At 42.3% G+C, this 20,215-nt stretch overlaps 1 protein-coding gene across 1 annotated transcript; it reads left to right on the top strand.

Annotated features, from left to right (window-relative positions):
- The first annotated feature begins 352 nt into the window (after positions 1-352).
- On the top strand, positions 353-15,015 carry CMPK1 (cytidine/uridine monophosphate kinase 1). The gene is made up of 6 exons (XM_027649045.1): positions 353-566; positions 9,322-9,468; positions 10,333-10,485; positions 11,991-12,067; positions 12,162-12,258; positions 12,733-15,015. The coding sequence occupies exons 1-6, from the start codon at positions 492-494 to the stop codon at positions 12,772-12,774; spliced, it is 591 nt and encodes a 196-aa protein (XP_027504846.1). The 5' UTR covers positions 353-491; the 3' UTR covers positions 12,775-15,015.
- The last annotated feature ends 5,200 nt before the right edge of the window (positions 15,016-20,215 follow it).

The following is a 20,215-nucleotide window of genomic DNA, read 5'->3' on the forward strand; positions in this document are numbered from 1 at the left end:
AATCCGAGCGCGCCCCGGGCAAACCAACCGCCAGCGCGCGCGCAGGGGGTTTAAAAATGCCCTTAGCGGGGCGGGCAGCGCGCAGGTGCAGTGCGGCGGCGCTGTGGCGTTGCCATGGCAGCGCGGGGCGCTGCCGGCTCCTTCCCAGACCGGCTGCGGCGGGTGAACCGCGAACCGGCACCCCCGCGGCGGGCGAGGGGTGAGCCGGCACTCCCGGTCCTGCTGCAGCGCCGCTCCGGCTTTGCCCGTTCCCAGCCGCTGTGCCGATCCGTGAGCCCCGGCGGCGACCACGTGCCCGCCCCGCCCCGCCCAGGACCCGGAAGCACTTTCCTGCCGCGGGGACAGCGCGGCGGTGGCTCCGCCACAGCCACAGCCCCGGTCACGGCCCCGGCCCCCGCCCCCGCCGCTCCCCGCCCGCCTCACGGCCGCCGCACGGCCGCCGCCCCGCCGCCGCTGTCCTGCTGCTGCTCCGCCGCCGCCTCCTTCTCCTCATGAAGCCCGTCGTCGTCTTCGTCCTCGGCGGGCCCGGAGCGGGCAAGGGGACGCAGTGCGCTCGCATCGTGGAGGTGAGACGGGGGCACTGGTGGGGGCTCTGCGGGGCGGCCCCGAGGGGCTCTGGGAAGTGTCGGATCCCCCGCGGTGGGGTTCGTGACCCTCCTTGCGGGGGTCACTTGAGGCAGCGTGTCCTCCCCCGTTCCTGCCCTGCCGTCTGGTCTCTTATGGAGCTGTCGTCCGTCCCCCGCCCCTTGGAGGCGACGAATAAAAACAACTGACCCACATCTCCCCGTTAGCGGGTGAAGCGGTGGGGCAGCCCCCACTCCTGCCCCTGTCAGGCCGCCTAGCCTTTATCCCTTCTCCTGCCTTTTCCCTCAGCCCCGCGGGATCCCACTCCGCCGGTGGGTCTGCCTGCGCTGGCATCCGACTTGGGGACGCCCATCTGGGGTTTTTGTGTCCGCTTTGGGGACACCCCCTTAGGGTCTGGATGCTGCCCCGCTGTGCCTTGGTGGAAGGGCGGGACAGCGGCCCTGGAGGCATTCCCGGCTGCCCGGGGGGTGCTGCCTTGCCAGGCCGGTCCGGCAGCCCATCCCGGGTGAGTGGCTCTGTACACGTTGGCACGGCCACGTAGGTGGCTCAGATGCTCAGACTGCCGGTGTCGTGGCCTGGAAGTGGATCTGAGGTGTCCCATGGCGATTGGGAGCACGTTGGCTTCACATGTGTGGGATCAAGGTCCGTGTCTTCTGAAGCCTGTACCACAAATGTAACAGCTGGCACAGCAGGCATTGCAGGGTGTTGGCTTTCTGGCCCTGTGCCATCTCAGTAAGTTGTAGAACTAAAATGTTAAAAATAGAATGAAAATTTGGTTCTGTGACAGAATACGATAGAGGTCAAGGAATGTCCTCATCCCATAGATCTCGTTCCTGCTTTTCAAAGAGACTGGCAGCATAATTTGACAAAGCTTTCGGTTATATTATCAGATTTTCAGTTCTCCAAATACATTTTTACAGCGCTCTGAGACAGAACGAGTATCTAAGAAGGAACGGTGAATGCTGCATGGTGTAGTTCTGCCCTTTTAAAAACCAAAAACCACAGGGATAATTATACTGTGTTCAGGTGGATAATTACGGAAGTAGTTAAGGCAGAACGCTTCCAAACATGTGTGTATGTTGGATTTGAAACAGCTCTTTGATTTTTTTTTTTCCATTTTTTTTTTCTGAGCAGTTGCATGTATTTTTCTGATTAAAAGCCATGTAGGATCAAAGCTTATCCATACCCTCACTGAAAGAAATGTCTAAGAGCTGTGGTGATGCCCTTGTTCCTGAAACTATCGGTGGGAAAGAATCTCAGAACTCCTGGAATGGACAGGCTGTGTGTGTTGTCTGTTCTGGTGGTGCCCTGGCAGTGCTGTTACAGTTTATCCACGCTGCTGTTACATCCCAGACCTCAGTATTGTATAACTGAGTTATGTGAATTTGGTCCAGACTGAAAAATGCCGTTATGACTTTAGTTCTGTAGGATTTCGACCTCAAATTACAGACTCGCATTCAAACCAGCATATTCATTAAATTAAATTGTGGAATGAAAGGTTCGTGGTGCTCATAAAGCCTTTTTGGTAAAGTCAAATTCAGCCTCTGGCACGCAGCAAATGAGCTTAAACTATAGGGGAATCTTGTAGGCTGTCATTAATGGCTTTCACCAAACCATTAGTGTAGCCTCAGGGCTGAAGTACCTTGTGTGTGGCTGCTGGCCTCTGTTTAGAAGTATAAATGCCTTTGGCTGGATAGGCTGATATAATTGGATAAAGACCACTTTATTAGGAGGAGTTCAAATGAGCCATTGCTGCTCAAATTGTATTTGCAGCTAGAAAGGAAAGATGGAAAAGAAAAATTTTGCTTGTACTGTATTTTTTTTTCTTCTCTAAGCCTGGAGAGGGAAATCCAAATTATAATAGTGCAAATTTGCTGTAGTTCTGCTAATCCTGTTCACTGCATGGAAAGAAGTTTATGGAAGTCAGTGGGCTGACAGTGGAAAGCACTCAGACCTGTTGACTCCCACAGACAGCCTTCCTGCTTGCTCAGATGGGAGTCACTGGCTAAAACTTGGGGGAGAGAAGGTCTGAGGTAGCTTGAGGGAGAGTTGGACTGATGCAAAGCTGCTGGAAAACTTAGGAAAAGCAGACAGGAGCAGGGAGGTGTGGGTGAAACACAGCAGAAGTACTGAAGAGCAGTGGCTTTTTTAAGCACAAATCCTCGGCCTGGCCCCTGGCAGCCCCCAGAGAGCCCTGGTGCAGGCGGGCAAAGGGACCTAACCTAGTCAGTGCTGTATTTAGGTTGAAAGTGTGTTTTTATTTGTATTTTAAACCCTGTTGGCAGCTTGCCACAGAGAAAAGGGCCTGTAGCTGAGTCATAATAAACCTCATTCATCCTTGTTGTAAATGGACTGAACAATATTAGTTTTCATTTGGAGTGAATCTGACCCAGTATCTTGCTGTAAATCTGAAGGTTGTGCTGAACAAAAAGTCAGTATGAGCTATAAATATGTCTTGGTTGCTGTTCATGCTGGAGATTTGGGACAGAGCACATCACATGTGGAAGAAGTCTCATTTGGCTGAGGTGAGATCCTGTATTATTTTAACATCAAACCATTTTTATTAAAAACCAAGGGTGTCTGTGTTTTGTGGAGCAAGGGTGTTACGTTACTTAGTACCTTGGAATGGTTTCTCAAAGAAGCGTTGTAATTGTTTTGCTGACTACACTTTACATTCCCAAAAAAGGGAGATGGGCATCCCGTGTTGTAGGTGAAATATGTATTTGTTAAGTACTAGCCTAAATCATGACTGCTCAGTATGTGTGTGCTGAAATCCCTGACTCTAGAGAAGGCATGTATTCATGCCAAACTTGGACTTGAATGGAGAAATGATTTGAGGGAAGAAGAGGTAATAAAAAGCAGAAATGGGTATTGACACAGTGTAGGGAAGGGAACAGCAGGTAAGTGATTGGGACTCTTTATCTCCACAGATAAGGTTGGGTGAGACAGCTGAGCCAGGCTGGCTTTCCCCGACACAGAGGGAAGACTCGACTCTTGTATGTTCCACGAATGCACAGAATTGTCAGGGAAATGCAAATGCAGCAGAACTGCTGCTCCCCTGGAGCAGTTCCTCCTATGTAGGTAGGGATAAAGCAGAATTCCCTCTTAAGTTCTTATCCTCTCCCTTCCAGCTCTGCAGATTAACTCCTGAAACCTTCCATAGCTCTGTTAGGTGGAGCTTGGCATCATCTGGGACTGTTGTGTAGCTGTCGTGTGAGGCAGAATATTTGAGAGTGTAGTTGAGTGATGTCATTTGAATGCAGGTTCTTGCAATAACCTTCGTGCTTTCTACAGTGTATTTTCTGTGACTGTGAGATAATTATGTGTACATAGGACAAAATGAGTGAGTCTTATCGCTGACTTCTGAACTTTGCTTATGAAATCACGGTGGTAAAGTCAAGGGGAAAAAAATACGTTTGTCAAATCTGCACAAAATACGTTTTCTTGTACTTGAATTTTAAATCCTTGCAGCCTTTGCCTGAGATGCAAAGCTCTTTGGTTGGTGCAAAGAATAATAACTAAATCATTTGTTGTTATTTCAAGCAAGATTTGACTTGTATGTTTTGTCTTCTTTGTTTTAGCAAGGTGATCTGTAGGGATTTGGGGTATGCAAGACATCCCTTTATATGTGCCTAAAATATAATTCACCTCCACCACAACCCTAGCCTGTATATTTGTGGTTAAATCTAAATTAATTCCACGGGGTGGGATGCTGAGCTTTCTCCTTTTATAAGAGCATAAGTTAATATTCAAACAGAAAAAGCTGTTAAGTTGCTTTGGATATATGATAAGAAGATTTCCTAGGGTGAAGGAAACAATACAAAGAGCAACTCATTGTATCAGAAACACTCCTCTGAAAGCAGGAGAGGATTTAGGTTTTGCTGTCATGTAAATTGTCTTCTGGAAGTCTGCTGAGAGACAGCATTAACTTCCTTGAAATAAAAACTTTTTTTAATTGTTTGCTTTAAACTCAACTTCTGAAAGCTCTTTCATGAGTGTCTGGTATTAGTGTTCTTCTTAGCCTTGAGTTCTCATAGTTGTTTTTTGGAATAGGAATTTATATTTCTGAACTTTGGAGCTTTTTTTCTTTTTTCTTTTTTTTTTTTTTTTTTTAAATATGGTGAGTGATAATTTAAATCTTCCCCCTGAAGATTTATCCCTGTATGCTTCCATTTTGCAGAACACTGGGTGTTGAATTTTGGACTTCCCCAAACTGGGTGCCTTTTATTGAGCTCAATCCTCCTGAAGCACTGGGGTGCTCTGTTTGCCCCCCTCTTCCCTGCGGGCACTGTCAGTGGGATCTCCTTTGTACATTTTGGTTTTGTTAATGTGGTTTTTTTTGTTTTTCTTCCCCCAGAGGCAAGAAGATATTTCAAACTAAGAAAATGTCTTAATTTTTTTTAATTTGGAATAAGTAGATGGAAGGTCTGCTACTGCATTATACTCTGTACCCCAAAGCTTTAATTGCCTGTGCTAATAGGACAAGCAAAGGCTTTCTAGGTTAAAAAAAAAATATGAAGGTTGCAGGCTTCACACAGTTCTATTTTTATTTTAACTAGTTCTTGAATGGTGTACGTAGCAAAAACTTTGTTTTTTTATTAAGGTTGCCCAAGATATGACAGGTCAGCAGTAGGGCAATAAAAGTTTGTGTTTTATTTGTTTAAATCTTAAGCCCTGTGACTTTCATTTTCGAACTAACAATGATAAGCTAAGCTAAGAGTCAAGGTCAGAGGAGTAATTTGTGTTTCTCTTGCTTTTTCTTGGCTTCTGCTCGCTTAAGGAAGTCTCATGCTGTGTGTTTAGTGGAGAGATGTGCTGCTGGACCACACAGGGCTGAATCAGAAATAAAAGCTGTGCCCCTTGAAAGGGGTCTGTGTCAGGAGTCTTTGTGGCAGCTGCCACTCACCACTGATCCTTTCTTGCTGCCTCGACATTGCCGGGGCAGACTCTGCCTGATTCCAGCCTGACACAGATATGACTCATGTATTTTCACTTCTATTCATCTGTTTATTGCATCTCCCGAAAACAAAGCACGTTCTGTCTGTGGAGTGGAAGCTGCAAATCCTGGCTAACAGGAGAAAGCTGGAAGGGCTGTGGGACGGGAGAGAAGGGCATCCCAGGGAGGCTGCGCTCTCGGGTTGGCATTTGGAGATGTGGAGCACACAGCCTGCGTGTCCCAGTTTGTCCTGCTGCCTGGGGACTGAGCGAGCAGGCCACTGTGAGACAAACAAGTGAGCAGTGCCCTGCTCTGCTCTATCCAGTGCTGCTGAGTGCTGTTCTGAGGAACACTGCTGTGGTGGGATTGATGGAAACTTGAGCTTGCCTTCCCACTTCACTGGGATGAATTTTTATTTTTTTTTTTTTACTTGTTATGTTTTATTTTTTTAATTTTTTTAAGGCAAAGGTGGAAGATGTCTAGAGTAGTGCTGAAGGCAGAACTTTTTCATTCACAGTTGATTTTTGTATGTTTTGAATTATGGTTCTCCTAACATAAAAATAGTTTTAAAAATAATGAGAACTAGTGCAATAGCAACTTAGTGATTTAATCTTTTTTTCCCCTTCTTTTAGAACAGCATGCCAGTCTGCTAGCATAGCAGAAGACATTATCTCTGAAACATTTTTGAAGAGTCAATTCCATATTTTCTTTTTTCTTCTTTGTAATCTCAAAATCTGTCCAGATTTTAGGTGCTTGATGTCTGAGTATTTGGAAATTTTTTTTTAACCTAGTTTCTCTTCAAGTCTTCCTTTCAGTCTGACATTAGGCATCCTGCAAGAACTGGAGAAACTGCTTTTTCATTGGTTGGCAACCACAGTCCTGCTCCCTTTTTGATTGCAGAGGAGAAGGATTAGGCAGTAGTGGCAACAAGTCACGTTCTGGGGATTACACCAAGATGGACTTGGCACTGCTGGGAAGTCCTGCTGGCACAAGGCAAACCTTGCCAGGATACAAAAGTGTTTTGACCCTTGCAGTCACATCACAGCCCCTTCTGCGAGCTCTTGGGGTTGTGATGATTTGCCCCAATTCAGGACACTTGCTGAGGGTTTCTCTCACCTAAGATGAAAGAAAACTTTGTGCCCTGAATGCCTTGATTAAAACTGGCAAGAGTAGCTCGAGTGCCACATCTCTGAAGCCTTCTGTGTGTGAGCAGCAGCCAAGCCGTTCTCCCTGCTTGTTTGCATTGTTTAAACCGACATGTTTTCCTTGGCTCTTGGCTCAGTACAGTTAACAAATAGATGTTTTGCCCCTGAAGGAGAGGTTTGTTTTTCTTATTGCCTGGTTAAGCCATTCTGAAGGTTACTCTTGAATACAATTTATTATTATCTAAAACAAGTCTATTTGTACAACAGCACTTTAAAACACTTCTGTCTTTTCCTTCCCAGTTTGGCTGTTAAAAACTACTTTAGTTTGCTGTTGCAAAAGACAGAGAATTCCAAAAATTGTCTGACTCAATTTTGTTTTCATGCATGAAAAGGGAAATGCCAAGGAAAATTAAGTGGTTTGGTAATCCTCTAAAACTGAAGGGATTATATTTTCCTCCTGTTTTCTCCTTTGTAGAAATTTGATGTTAAAAAAATCACTGTTCTTTAACTTCAGCAAGAACAACTAGATGTTAATTTAGTTCTTCAGCAGAGTAATGTTTCGTGCTTATAAGGAAAGATTTATTCTGGTTTATGGCTTCTGTAGGTCATAGTTAATATTTAGATTTGCAATTAAGTAGGCATATCCAAATGCAATGCACATTAAAGGAGGAGTACAGTGAGCTTACAGAGAATGTCTGGAACAGTGAAGCTTTTTCTTCACAGTTATTTACAGTAAAATCTTGCTGCTTTTTTTTTGCCAACTGTGTACAGTTTTGGAGATTTAGGTAATTATATCCCTTCTTAAATTATGACTATGGCAGAACTAACTTGCCATGCTTTTGTGGGTGAAATTGGAAAGCAACTGAAATGTTTTAGAGTCACTTAGTGGGTTGTGTAATATTTCTGTTGTACCTAGTCCAGTAGCCAAGTTTTTAGTCCCAAGTTCACAGCCTCACGAAGTGTGTAGTCACATTATTATGCCTCTCAGACACCTTGTTTGAAATTTGCTTTGGATGTTGCTGCAGCCAAACTGCTAACCCTGAAGTTTTTTGCTGTTGCTTTTGTTTTGTGTAAAAACTTTAAGATGAGAATGTGTATGTGTGCTCTTGGATATCCAGCTAGCTTGGGTAATAACTAAGGAGATGTCTTTATTGCCTGTTTTTATGGACTATACTTGGTCGAGGAGCATAGTACACATGGTTAGTTTTCTTGTGGTGTTAAATGAGCTGAGAAAAATGATAGTTTTGTGCTCTGAAATTTCTTTTATAACAATGCCTTTCTCTTTGGTAGGAATATATTTTTATGCCTGCAGTAGGTGTCTACAGTGATAAATGCCTGAGAAATTCAAGTGTAATAAATACTTTTCATTAGTATTTTGTATTAGTGACTTTTTTTAGCTGTAGTTTGAGGTGAAAGAGAAGAGCAATGGTGTGGGCTGTTCTCCTGCATGCTGCCATCAGATTGATGATCTGAACCTGATCTCTCTGCTCTTTCTGGTTACTGTACACGGCTGACAGAGGGTGGCACCAGTGTAGCTGTTTTACCTTCATCTGCCACGTCATCCTTAGGAAGAAAGCACTGTCCTCTTCAAGGGCTGCCCTGAGTTTGTCATGTTCATCCCAGGAAAGGAGGTCGCAGGGGCAGGTGTGGAGGAGTGGGTTTGGAGGAGTGCAGGAGGTCTTTTTGTGCAGCTGCCGTCTTATACATGATTTCACCAAGGTGGAGGTGGAAGTTGGTGCCAGAGGCACAACAGGAACATGAGGATTTCTCACTTATGCTTGGGATATCACTCCAGCTCCAAAGGACCTGGAATCACCTCATCTGCTTTTCTTTAAGTAGGTAATTAGACAAAATTATTGTGTTGTCTTGCTTCCAAAGATAACAAGATTGCCTTTGAAAGCCATACACAAATACCTGACCAAAGCCCTCTTGAGCATTTTACTCAGGGATGTCCAGTTCTGGACCCTTCACTCCAAGAAAGACATTGAGGTGCTGGAGCATGTCCAGAGAAGGGCAACAAAGCTGGTGAAGGGTTTAGAGAGTAAGTCCTATGGGGAGCAGCTGAGAGAGCTGGCAGGGCCTTTAACCTGGAGAAAAGGAGGCTCAGGGGAGACCTTGTCACTCTCTCTGCAATTACCTGAAAGGAGGTTGTACCAAAGTGGGATCAACCTCTTCTCCCAAGCAACTAGCGACAGGACAAGAGGAAATGGCCTCAAGCTGCACCAAGGGAGGTTCAGGTTGGACATCAGGAAGAATTTCATCACTGAAATGGATGTCAGGCATTGGAACAGGCTGCCTGGGGAAGTGGTGGAGTCACCATCCGTGGAAGTGTTCAAGAAATGACTGTATGTGGCACTTAGTGCTATGGTTTAGTTGGCATGATGGTGTTTGGTCAAAGGTTGGACTTGATGATCTTGGAGGTCTTTTCCAGCTTTAATGATTCTGTGATTCTCTGGCTGCGCTTTCCATGCGCGGTGTGCTACATTGTCAGACTGCTCACTGAAGAGCGAATAGATCCATCACCAGCAAGATGCTGTTCCTTGTGTTTTTCTGTTGCAATGCAAAGATAAGTAGGGTTGACACTGTTGCCTGATGTTAACCTTGCACATGTCCAAACTGAAGGCATCCTGTGCCTGTTTGTTTTGCATGTTCCAGAAATACGGCTACACGCACCTTTCTGCCGGTGACCTCCTCCGGGATGAGCGGAAAAGGCCGGGCTCACAGTATGGAGAACTCATTGAGAACTACATTAAGGAGGGGGAAATTGTGCCAGTTGAAATAACGATCAGCTTGCTGAAGAGGGTAAGGAAAGGGCTATTTCCTTGCAGGGTCACTCCTGCAGACTAAGCAACAAAGCAGTGGCTGTGTTCTGAGAGAGCTGCCTTTCCTCCAGTGCGAGTACTGTGAGTTGGCAGACACGTAGGTGCTTCTCTCAGCAACCATTTGTGTTTCTTTCTAAATGCTGGAGAGGTAATGTCCTCTGATACCTGTGGATCTGTGAGAAGGGATTATTTTTATTTTATTTTATTTTTTAGTAGCTCTAGGGAAATCAGTGAAACTGTATTTTTTTTATTTCCCCCATTAGCTGTTGACCCTCTTGGTCTCGATGGTCATATTTGATTGGAGGGTAGAGGCCTTAAAGGCACTAAGATTTGTAAGTTTTATCAAAATAGATAGTCAGGTGAAGGAGAAGAGCATCTACTGATGTTCTTGTGGAAGGATAAGCTCCAGCCTTTATCCTTATTACATGTCTATGAAAACAGTGAGAGTACCTCCTTTAAGACAGAAAAGGCTTCTGTTATTCATGGCACTACATTTTTCTGGAGCTTTTCTGCTGGAATTAATTCTAGATCAGGAATGTTTTGATGTCTTACTGTGTAACAACACTTTCCAGTATCTCGTGGAAAGTCAACTTTAAAGCTGGGATTGTGTTAGGAGATTTTGAGCTTTATGAACTAATTAATTCAGTGTGAACAATAGCTGTGTTGGTGCATCAGTGAACTAATTAGCCTGCATGGAAGGTGAAACAAAAATACATTTTGTAAATCTGCAGTAATCCCAAGATAAATGCTTTTCAACTTACCATGTCAACATTTGGGGGTAAATTAATAAGTAGATAAATCAGTGTATGTGTGGGAGACTGTGAATTGAATTATCTTTTATCAGGCTATGGATCAAACAATGGCTGCCAATTCCCAGAAGAACAAGTTTTTGATTGATGGATTTCCCAGGAATGAAGATAATCTTCAAGGCTGGAATAAGACTATGGATGGAAAGGCGGATGTTTCCTTTGTTCTCTTTTTTGATTGTGACAATGAGGTAAAGAAGTGTGACATTCTGTAACTTCCTTTCTTGCAATATTGTGGGAATCATTCAGGAAGAAAATAAAACTCTGTCAGGTAGAATGGGCTAGTTTAAGAGTAGAAGGAAAACTTGGCCTGTGATTTGGAAGGATTTTTTGGCAACTTGTTTATACAGATGAAAAGCTGCATGTTTATTGAAATAGGCAGCTGATGACTCTTGGTCTAATCATATGTGAATAAATTATTTTGAAGAAGTACTTCAGGTAATTGCATTCTTAAAGAAAATTTATCAAAACTTTAAATACATTTTACAAAATTATTTGGTTACTTTTCAGAAAATATTACTCTGTTTACTCTTAGTAATTTGTTGTTTAGTCCAAAATGAACTTGATACAATGTCTGCTTTAATTCTAAAGTGCAGCAGCAATCTTTATTTTCATAGTAACTAGCTGTGCTATGGGATAGCAGTAATCAATGTTCTATTCAGCAAGTCATTAGATTACAAGGGCATTTTGACAGTGATGCATTATATTCATTTAACAAGTGCCATGATATGCTGTCTTTTTAATATGTCAGTGCCCTTGAGGCATAACATAAAACTGATATAAGAATCCCAGCACCTTAAACTGACTTCTTTTCCTTTTATCTTTTTCTCTAACTTCCTGAGGTTTTGTTGCATTTTTTTTAAACTTATTTGCATTTATTTTTTAATCTGAACACATAAGGGATTTTTTTTTCTATTCAAAATCTTAAATAAGATTATTTTTTTCAATTGGTGAGGAGTTAATTTGGGATTCTGATTTTTTTTTTTTTTTGCTAGATCTAAAAATAGACAACGCCTACGTGATCTTCTTGGTTTGTTTTTTGGGTTTTTTTTACTATGATTGCATTCTGTAAGAAAAAGTAATTTTTAACCATTGTCCCCTTGCATCAGTAGGATAAATGTGTTCATGAGGTGGCCATGTGTCAGCTTTGCTTATTTAACTTTAGGTTTAAAAACTTAGTCCATTGGGAAGCTTTTAACTTTCTTCACTTTTTTACTTACATTTTGAAGTCTTTGTTATAGTGATGTCAAATAAGAACATTTTACTGACCATAACTTAGTTTTGTCAGTTTGCCTTACAAAAGAACATACAGTGACTTTCAGGCAGGCATATATTAGTAATCTCATTTGACATGCTACTTTTCAGAAAGCCTGAGCACGCCCTTGAAAATCTGGTAATCTTCTTCTTTAAAGGTCTTAGGTTGGAGACCCAGTCAAACCATAAAGCTTGATGTTACTTTTACTTCCTCTGACCCCAAACCCATTTTAATAAACTGATGAAGTGTAAAGCTACCATCCTTTTCCTCTGGAAGAATCTGACTTTCCCTGTGAGTTCTGATTACCTCCACCAGATCTGGACAGTATCTTGTTTCTCAGGCCTATTTAGATGTTCAGGGTCTTTGTTTTGTTCCTGCTTTCGAGATGGCACTTTGTGTTCTTGGTTTTAATCATCCTTTTGATGTGTTTTTTTCTTGTAGATCTGTATTGGCCGCTGTCTTGAAAGAGGCAAGAGCAGTGGTAGGAGTGATGATAATCGGGAGAGCCTGGAAAAGAGGTACTGTCTTCAAAACTTTTCAGTTCCCTTCTGTTTATGTTTTCCTATGTAATGTGGTGTTTTTTCTTTTTTTCTTCCCTGTGCTTTCTCCTAGAATTCATACATACCTGCAGTCCACTAAGCCTATCATAGATTTGTATGAGAGAATGGGAAAAGTCAGAAAAGTGGATGCCTCTAAATCTGTTGATGAAGTAAGTGTATAAGGCAAAAAAACTATGGGGATGGCAGTGGCAGGGTACATATTTTTGGCACTCTTCTGAGACGTGTCTATGTGTGATTAGTGAGCTAATTAAGCACTGATGTGTATTACTGAGGGAGGTTGTGGAACTCTCGTTTTGACTCTGGAAGAACCAAATGAGATGTGAATAACTTCAGGAAATTGATTAGTTCTGCTTGAACATGAGCTCAACTAAACATATTTTCAATGTTTCTGTGTTTAAGTGCCTTGCCTTTTTCATTTTCATGAGCTTTTGCTCTTCTGAAGTAGTGTTGCTCTTCTGTCTGTTTGCCAGAACTGGTGCCAATTTCACTGTTAAAGGATTACTCTGAATGTTCTAAAAAACCCTATATATTTTTAAAATGCTGTCAAATACTATTTATGTTGGTTTGACTTGAAGTAACTGTTTAACACTTCATAAAATTAATATTCTTCTTTATCTTTTTAGGTGTTTGAAAAAGTTGTACAAATTTTCGACAAAGAAGGCTAATTCCCTGCTTGAAACTTCATTTAAACTTGTGCTTGAATCTTGCTTGAATAGCTGCTACTGCAGTCCACTCTTTGTAATTATTTTAAAAGATTTTTTTATTTTTTTCCACATATCTAATGATGATTGTAAAAGCAGTTAATTAGAAATTGATCTGTTTTTTTAAATAGGAAATCATTTCTTGTGGCTATAGTATACAAATTTCAGGGTTCTCCGTTAGTAGAAGTCCAGTTACTCACATGGCAGAATCACAGTTAATACATATCTCTGAAGAAACTATTTATTCTGTCACAGTTCTGTGCCTGTCATGGGCAGGCAGCCCTTTTTATTCCTTACTGCCATACACCTATTTTTTTTTTTTTTTTTAAGGATTAACTGAACAGCAGCATTAAACAATTAAGGACCCATGTGCCCTTGTTTGTTTTTTGGATGCTTGGACCAAATTTAGCAAGTTTTTTGTTGTTTTTTTTTTTTTTTTTCAAAATATAATTTTGTCAAAAAATCACTGATGTCCCCAAACATGAATTCTGGAAGTCAAGCTGCAGTTAATATGAGAATCTGTTTTAGCAGTTCTCAAAGAACTATTAAATATGCTTTTCAGGAATAGACATACAAAATACTTTATGGAAAGTGGTGCTTTCTTATGACTCTGGATGTAAACTGTCTTCTAAGTTCTTGAGTACCTGGATGACTTGGCTCTGGGATTTACCTTGTTTTCATTTGCAAAAGATTAAGAAAGTCAATTTAATATTTCCATGCTCATTTACTTTAAATTATAGTTATATTCTTAATTACAGCATGGTCTTCACAAGATGGCAAAGCTCTTAAATAGTATAGTAAAAGCAAAATCTTCTAACAGTTCTGTCTTAGGTAACAAGTGGAAGGGATTGTTCTTTATTATTGCTGAAATACTGTGTTACCAAATGCTTTAAGGTTTGTTACCTGGGGAAATATTTTTATGGTTAAACTAGTGAATTTGTTTCCCTAAAAATGTATAATTTTAATAGCTGTTTGTTTGAGAAGTTTGTAAATTATTGCACTTTTGTTACAATGTGGTCAGCTGAGGGGAAGATAACTACAGAAAATGTTTCATTCCCTTAGACAGATTGAGTCCTGCTTCACCATGTTCTCTTGGGGTAGCCAAGTACAGTCAACAGCAACAGCTGGGATAAGCAGAGAACTAATTGAAACAAACTGGTTTAAATGTTTGCACAGATGTGGTGCAATTTTGTCTTTTGTTTAACCTTCTCTCTCCCCTGTATAGCATGCACAAGTCTGTGGGGGCCCACCCATGCATTCCTTGCATGCCCTGAGCTTCCACTGAAGGCTTGAAGGATGAGAGTTTTAACTAATTTTAGTGATAGAGTGGTTCTTCCTACATTAACTGACGCTATAATTGGTTTGTGATATGCTAATTACACGGAACTGCAATTTGGAAATCTTGACGTTCAGCTTTTCTTTAGTGATGACTTTCTCCATTTAGGAAAAGGTTTAAATTATGCCTGGCTTCTAATTAGAATCAGATGTGTTGGTCCTCATCCTGCAGTCGGATCTGTGCAGGCAGATTTGTATTTGCAGGAATTCTCGTCTCGCTGAGGTTGTCGAGGCTGCTGGTCTGGGGACGAGATGGGTACAGAAACAAAGGGTAAACTACAGTAGCTTTTCCAGTCTGGTAGGAGTTCAGACAATGGACTGGGCACAAATAGCTGTTTACTACTGCAGAATATATGGACCATGACTACTTTTGTGAGTGTGGGAGGCTGATGCTTTCACTGCGAGTTTCCCCTTAAAAAAAAAAAAAAAAAGAAAACATGGTATTTAGTTCTTACTATATAAGTATGCTGACATAGGATAGGATCCAGCAAAACTGCATGTTTTGATATGAAGGTTAGAATCAGGGTTTTTCAAAAAATATTTCAAACAGGATTCTTTAATCCAGTTAGCATTTAATTATCTTTTGTTTCTAAGTTATTGGTTTTTACAAGTTCTGTTCACAATAGAATATCCATTTTCTCTCATCCTATACTTTTCTGTGTATTTAAGTGCTGAAACAAAAATAACTTTTGGAGCAAGTTTTAGAAAAAAAAACCCCAATGTTTTGGCAGTATTGAATTCGGAGTGGATTGTAATGTGTCTGTGCAAGGACTAGATTTTTTTGTCATTTTATTTATTAAAGATGCCATTAAATGTGTTACCACTTCTTCCAAGTTGGACTTATGATTGAAATAAAGATTAAAGGCAATATGCCAATGTGTTGTGTCCATTTAGCAGCAAAACTGTATAAAGAATTTGAGGAGATCCAATAAACTCTCTTCTGTGGCTTAATCAGTGCTTGGATACCTGTCACAAGGGATATTTTTCATATATATCTGTCTATATAAAGTGAGTTTTTATTAGCATTACATACTTCACATGGCTGCATACACACAGGTATGTGTATAAAAGTTATAAAAGCTCAGTTTTCACCATGAAAACTGAAGTCCTGAAGACCCTGTTAGGCAGAGGATAAGACCAGGCAATTGCTTGGGGAATTGGTACCTTTGCTTGGTTATGTAGGTTTATCAGATGACTCTATTTGTATAGGTGTGCAGTGGTAATTCATTTGGCACATCTGTGAAGGAAAAGGGGCTAGAAGTGGTCTAGGAAACACAAACCTGTTGTGCAGCTGCTGTTGGAGACACTTTTTGTCTTGGTTTCTCGTGCTTCCTTGCCCAGTCACCAGCTGATCTGAATGCCATTCTGCTGCTTTGCATCACATGCCTATGTGCTGTACTCCAGGCTGTGTTCTTAAAGGAGATTGGCACAGCATAATATTCTTTATAAAAGAAACCGAGAGGGTGCCAGGCTTATTTTAAAGTAACCCATTTTGTGTAAAGGTTTGTCACAAAGTGGATTGTTTTGTCACGCGTGGGTTCCCAGTAAACAACATGTTGGACTTGGAATCATAGAATAATTTATGTTGGAAAAGACTTCTAAGATCATGGAATCCAATCCTTCCAACTTGAAACCTTACTCTGGGAAGATTTGCAGAGCTGGCCTGAAAGGGGTGGGTAAAGCAGGGGATTTTCCAGCAGTGGTAGGTATCTTTCTGCTGGTAAAACCTCACAGACCAAACTCTTGCTGGAACCTCACCCTGAGGTCGTAGCATGTCCTCAGGGACTGAGTGACAGGGAGGGGCAAAGCTCACCATCAAATTAGCACCTTCTGGACAGACATTTTCTGTTAAGTGTCCCTCTGTGGGAGTGGGGGCAGGCAGAGAAGACCATAAGCATGCAGTTGAGGATTGCCTCAGTGTAAGATACTCCCCACTAGCAACATTTGTCCTTAATAAGAAGAGCTGGCTCGTGAGGGTGTTCCAAGGTCTCGTGGAAAATTCTGTGTCTTACAACAGTGGGGACATCTATGTGCTGCTGCCCAGGCTGAACTGGGGAGAAGGGGAGAGTTAAATGGAAAAAACCCTCAGTTCAGACTGGAGCTGCCAACTGTCGTTACCGGTTGGCAGTTTGTAGCTGCCAGCATTTAGGAAAGTTGCAGCTTAGGGGATTACTTTTCTGCTTAGTTCGAGGTTCAGTACCAGTTCGGTCCCTGTTGTGACACAGATGTCTCTGAAGGCTGCGATCTGTGACGGCTCCCCTGGCCTTGTGCTCGGGTGGGGAGGGCAACACTTGGCTCCTGGGCACAATCAGGTTATTTCTTCAAGATGTGGTACAGCAGGACTTGGAGAGCTGGGGCTGTGCCCTTGCCACAGCCCAAAGATCCCAGGGGTTAACGGCTGATAATGGAAACTGCAAGACAGTGTGAAGAGGATTCGGCTGATCAGGTAACAAAGGAGACAGTAACAGAAATACTAATACTTGGTTTCATATAGCAGCACTGCACACACTCTTTTGATCTGCAGAGGTTTATAAACCTTCCAGTGGAGATAGGGGAGCATGGATGAATTTAATCTTGCAGCTCTCTGCTGTTTTTCATGGATTGCTTAGTTTAATATGGTGGTTTTCAGTCTGTGGTCTGTAGAGTATTTCTGTTGGTAACAATAGGCGTCTTTATTGAGTCTTCTAATCTGCTCAGCTGAAGTATGCTCTATCCTCTTTGCTTTCTGCCTTTTAATGCCTTTTCTTTAAGTTTGTGAATTGCAGATGTTCTTTGGGATGGGGAAGGGAGTGTGCTTACCAATCTGTGCCGTGCAAAATAAAGAAAATCCTTAAACCTTCAGCTGGAGCAACCTGAACCTATTTCTGACATGAACTTGGCACATAAGCTGTTACAAAACCAACATTGCACATTGCTTTTTTTTTTTTTTCCCCAACTACAGAAAATCTGTGTAGTACCTCTGCTCTTTTCTCCTGTGAGTCAGATCAGCTGTGTCTGTCATGCTTCAGCACAGTGCTTAGCAGCAGTTGCATGAAGAAACCTCTTCAATCATCAGTGTTAAACCAGCAGTGACCAGTTATGCTTCAATGGAGGCAAGTGAGATGGTTGAGGAGGAGAGGGAAGATGCTTAGAGAAGCTCAGTCAATTCTGCTTCACTAGTCAGACTTCAGCTTTAGGTACATACCTGTTCTGCACAGCAGTGATGCTTGTGGAGTCCAGCTGTTTCATGATTGTGCTGTATGGAAATTAAGGCAAATGCACTCCCTGCCTACAGGTTCCCTGTCTTCCCTCATCGACTCTGCCCCCTTAAATTCCAAGGGTGAAGACAGGAATTTTTCTTTGGTATAATGCCATAGAAACTGAACTGGGCAGAAAGAAGGCAACTTGGACCTTGCTTGTGAAGCATGAGAAGCACAGTGTACTTCACTGTGGGCAGCAGTGCCAGGCTATATTGTCATCCTGGCTTATAACTGCATTCAGACAGCACAAGCAGAATTTTTCTCTTTCCCCTCAAATGTTTGGCAGAAAGCTTGCTTTTGTCTAAAATGCTTCTTAAGCACTGTGTGAACCATTCAGTCCTAAACCAAATACCAGTTTGAGTTGTGCTTTTTCTTTCTAATTTACAAATAGGAGGGTTTGGTTTAGTTCGTAATAGCTGCTGCAGCGAGACAACTCTTGGAGAATACAAGGCGCTGTCCCAAAAGATATTATCTACTTTATTCTGGAGAGCTTCTTAGCACAATGCTGTTTCTGTGTGGTAAGAAATGGGAAAGATTGCTGTGCAACTACCAAAGTGTAATGGGATGGGGATGGTACATGGAAATGGTATCTCGGACAACTTCTGTTCTCAGCATGCACTTCTATTTAGTACCATGAGATAATGAAGAGAGATTTTGGGATAGAATTATATCAAGTCTTAGGAGTGAAGCTTAATCTATTCTGGAGGTCTTCAAGGGCTATCAGGATCTGTCGGGGTGTATGGAGCATGTAGTGTGTGGTGGTCCTCTCTCCTGACTAAGCACAGGGCTATCTCTTCAGGTTCCTGTTCAGGGCTTTACTACTGTTGTCTTCTTAAACCAGAGCCAGCTGAAGTTCCCAGCTATGGTCACCAAGTATCCTGAGATCTGTATTATGTTCTAACTCAAATTTCTCCGTTCTTGTCTGAATACCCTCTCTAGTTTCATTTGGACATGATGGAAATCATCAGTGCCTTAATTTCAGGGGGAGGACTGGCTCAGTTCAAAGTTGAGCTGCTGCCCCACCTCGTACTCCACACACAAGCTTCTGTGAGAGGGAGATGCTTTCTGTGAGTTTTAGTGGCTTCCTTCCTTCCATTTTCCCTTCCAGGCCATGCATCCTGGATGCACAAGCTTTCCCAAGGTATAGTAGTATCTCCATACCCCAAGAGGGGAGGTGATAGCTGGACCATAGAAGAAGCCCTTGGGCACAGAAGACAACAATGGCATGAAACATCGTGGATGCATTTTTCAAATGAAAGTATAATCAGGAGCCACATTTTTGCTGGGTAATCAAAATGTTTGTGGAGAACAGAAACAGGGATAATTTCACCATGTTCTTTGTAATTTAAAAACTTCTGTGGAAATAAAGAGCATTTGACCGCTTCCCTGCAGCGGCAAGCGTGGGGTTGTAAGAGCTGTTCCTGAAGCAAGCATAGCTTTTGGCTTGCTATGTGTGACTCCTTGTGAAGCTTCCCTGGGCTCTTGGATGCTGCTCTTGCCAGCGAGAGCAGATTGCTTCCAGCTATAAACATCCCACAAAATTATGTATGTTCTTTAAGAAAAGCACCAAGATTTTCTGCTAATTGCAAAAAGACATAATGGATGCCTTCAGCATCTGTTATTTATTCTCCAACCAGCTTTCATCCAAAAGTAACCTTTAAACAAACATTAAGATTGAGCAGTTTAACTGTTCCAATGTGTCACACGTCTACACCCTCCAGTTTAACGGTGTTTGAAACGCATGCTTAGAGTTGACTTCTAGAGAGAAGCAGAAGTACATCTCTAGCTCGGAGACGTTCACAACCTGGAGAAGGTGATGGTCGGTGCCTGGATGTCTCTGGTGTTTACTTGTGGTCTTTTTTGGGAGCGAAAGACCGGCAGAGAGGATTTTGCTCACACGGCAGTTGCTTCGATCCGCCACAAGGAGGGGTGCAAGGTTCGCGGAGAGCAGGATGCAGCTTGGAAGTGGCGTTCGTGGGATGTACAGTGTTTCTCGTGTCTTAAAAGGCCTGATTTTTAGTTTAAAATCCTGATTGTTTTTAACGGTGTAACTTTTTTTAAAAAACCCCCCCACATAAAGAAATAGATATTTTTGGATGAGTTTTTTGTTGCACTGAGATCTGCTATGTTGGTAACTTGGCAACAGTAAATGTCATGCTTTTTTTTTTTTTTTGTCAGTTTATTTTTTTGTATCTAATGAGAACAACTGGACGGGGCCAACTTAAGTATCGTGGCTGTTCTGTGCCACTACATTCGTGATAGGTTTGCCATTCCCAGCATGAACCAACCAAGCAATTTTCTGAGACTGACTTTTGACTTGAGAGCTTTTCACTAGTGAAGGAGTTTCATACCTGGTACCATGGCAGAGTTCCTGGTGTCTCTCCACCCCAGAGTGCCTTAGAAGTGAGATCTGCCCAGGGCTGGCAGAGGGAGGATTAGGAGTGAAGCTGCTGGAAAAAGCTGAGTGGTAAGCACCCGATTCCCTTTCACAGGGGGAATTGTATCGACTTCCCTTTCACGGGGAAATTTTACAGAGGGAAAGCACTGTAGCTGCACAGGCAAAACCTTAATTGCTTTTTCTGTTGATTGATGTTTTTTGGCAAAATCTTCTAGTTGCCTTTCCATCCTATTATTCTTTCCAAATGACACTGATGGAAAAGCATGGAGTAGTTTACTCCTTTGAGCACGGCTGTGCAGATTCTACCTGAGTATCCTTCAGCGAAAACAACCCCATGCTTCCCAGAAAGGACCTCAGGGTAGGGGAATGTGAAGAGACGGAATGGAGTTGGCATCTTGGCTGGTGCAGGTCAGAAAAGAGAACTTTGGAGGTG

The sequence above is a fragment of the Corapipo altera genome, unplaced genomic scaffold (genome assembly GCF_003945725.1).
Source record: "Corapipo altera isolate COAL_440 unplaced genomic scaffold, ASM394572v1 112, whole genome shotgun sequence".
NCBI lineage: Eukaryota > Metazoa > Chordata > Aves > Passeriformes > Pipridae > Corapipo > Corapipo altera.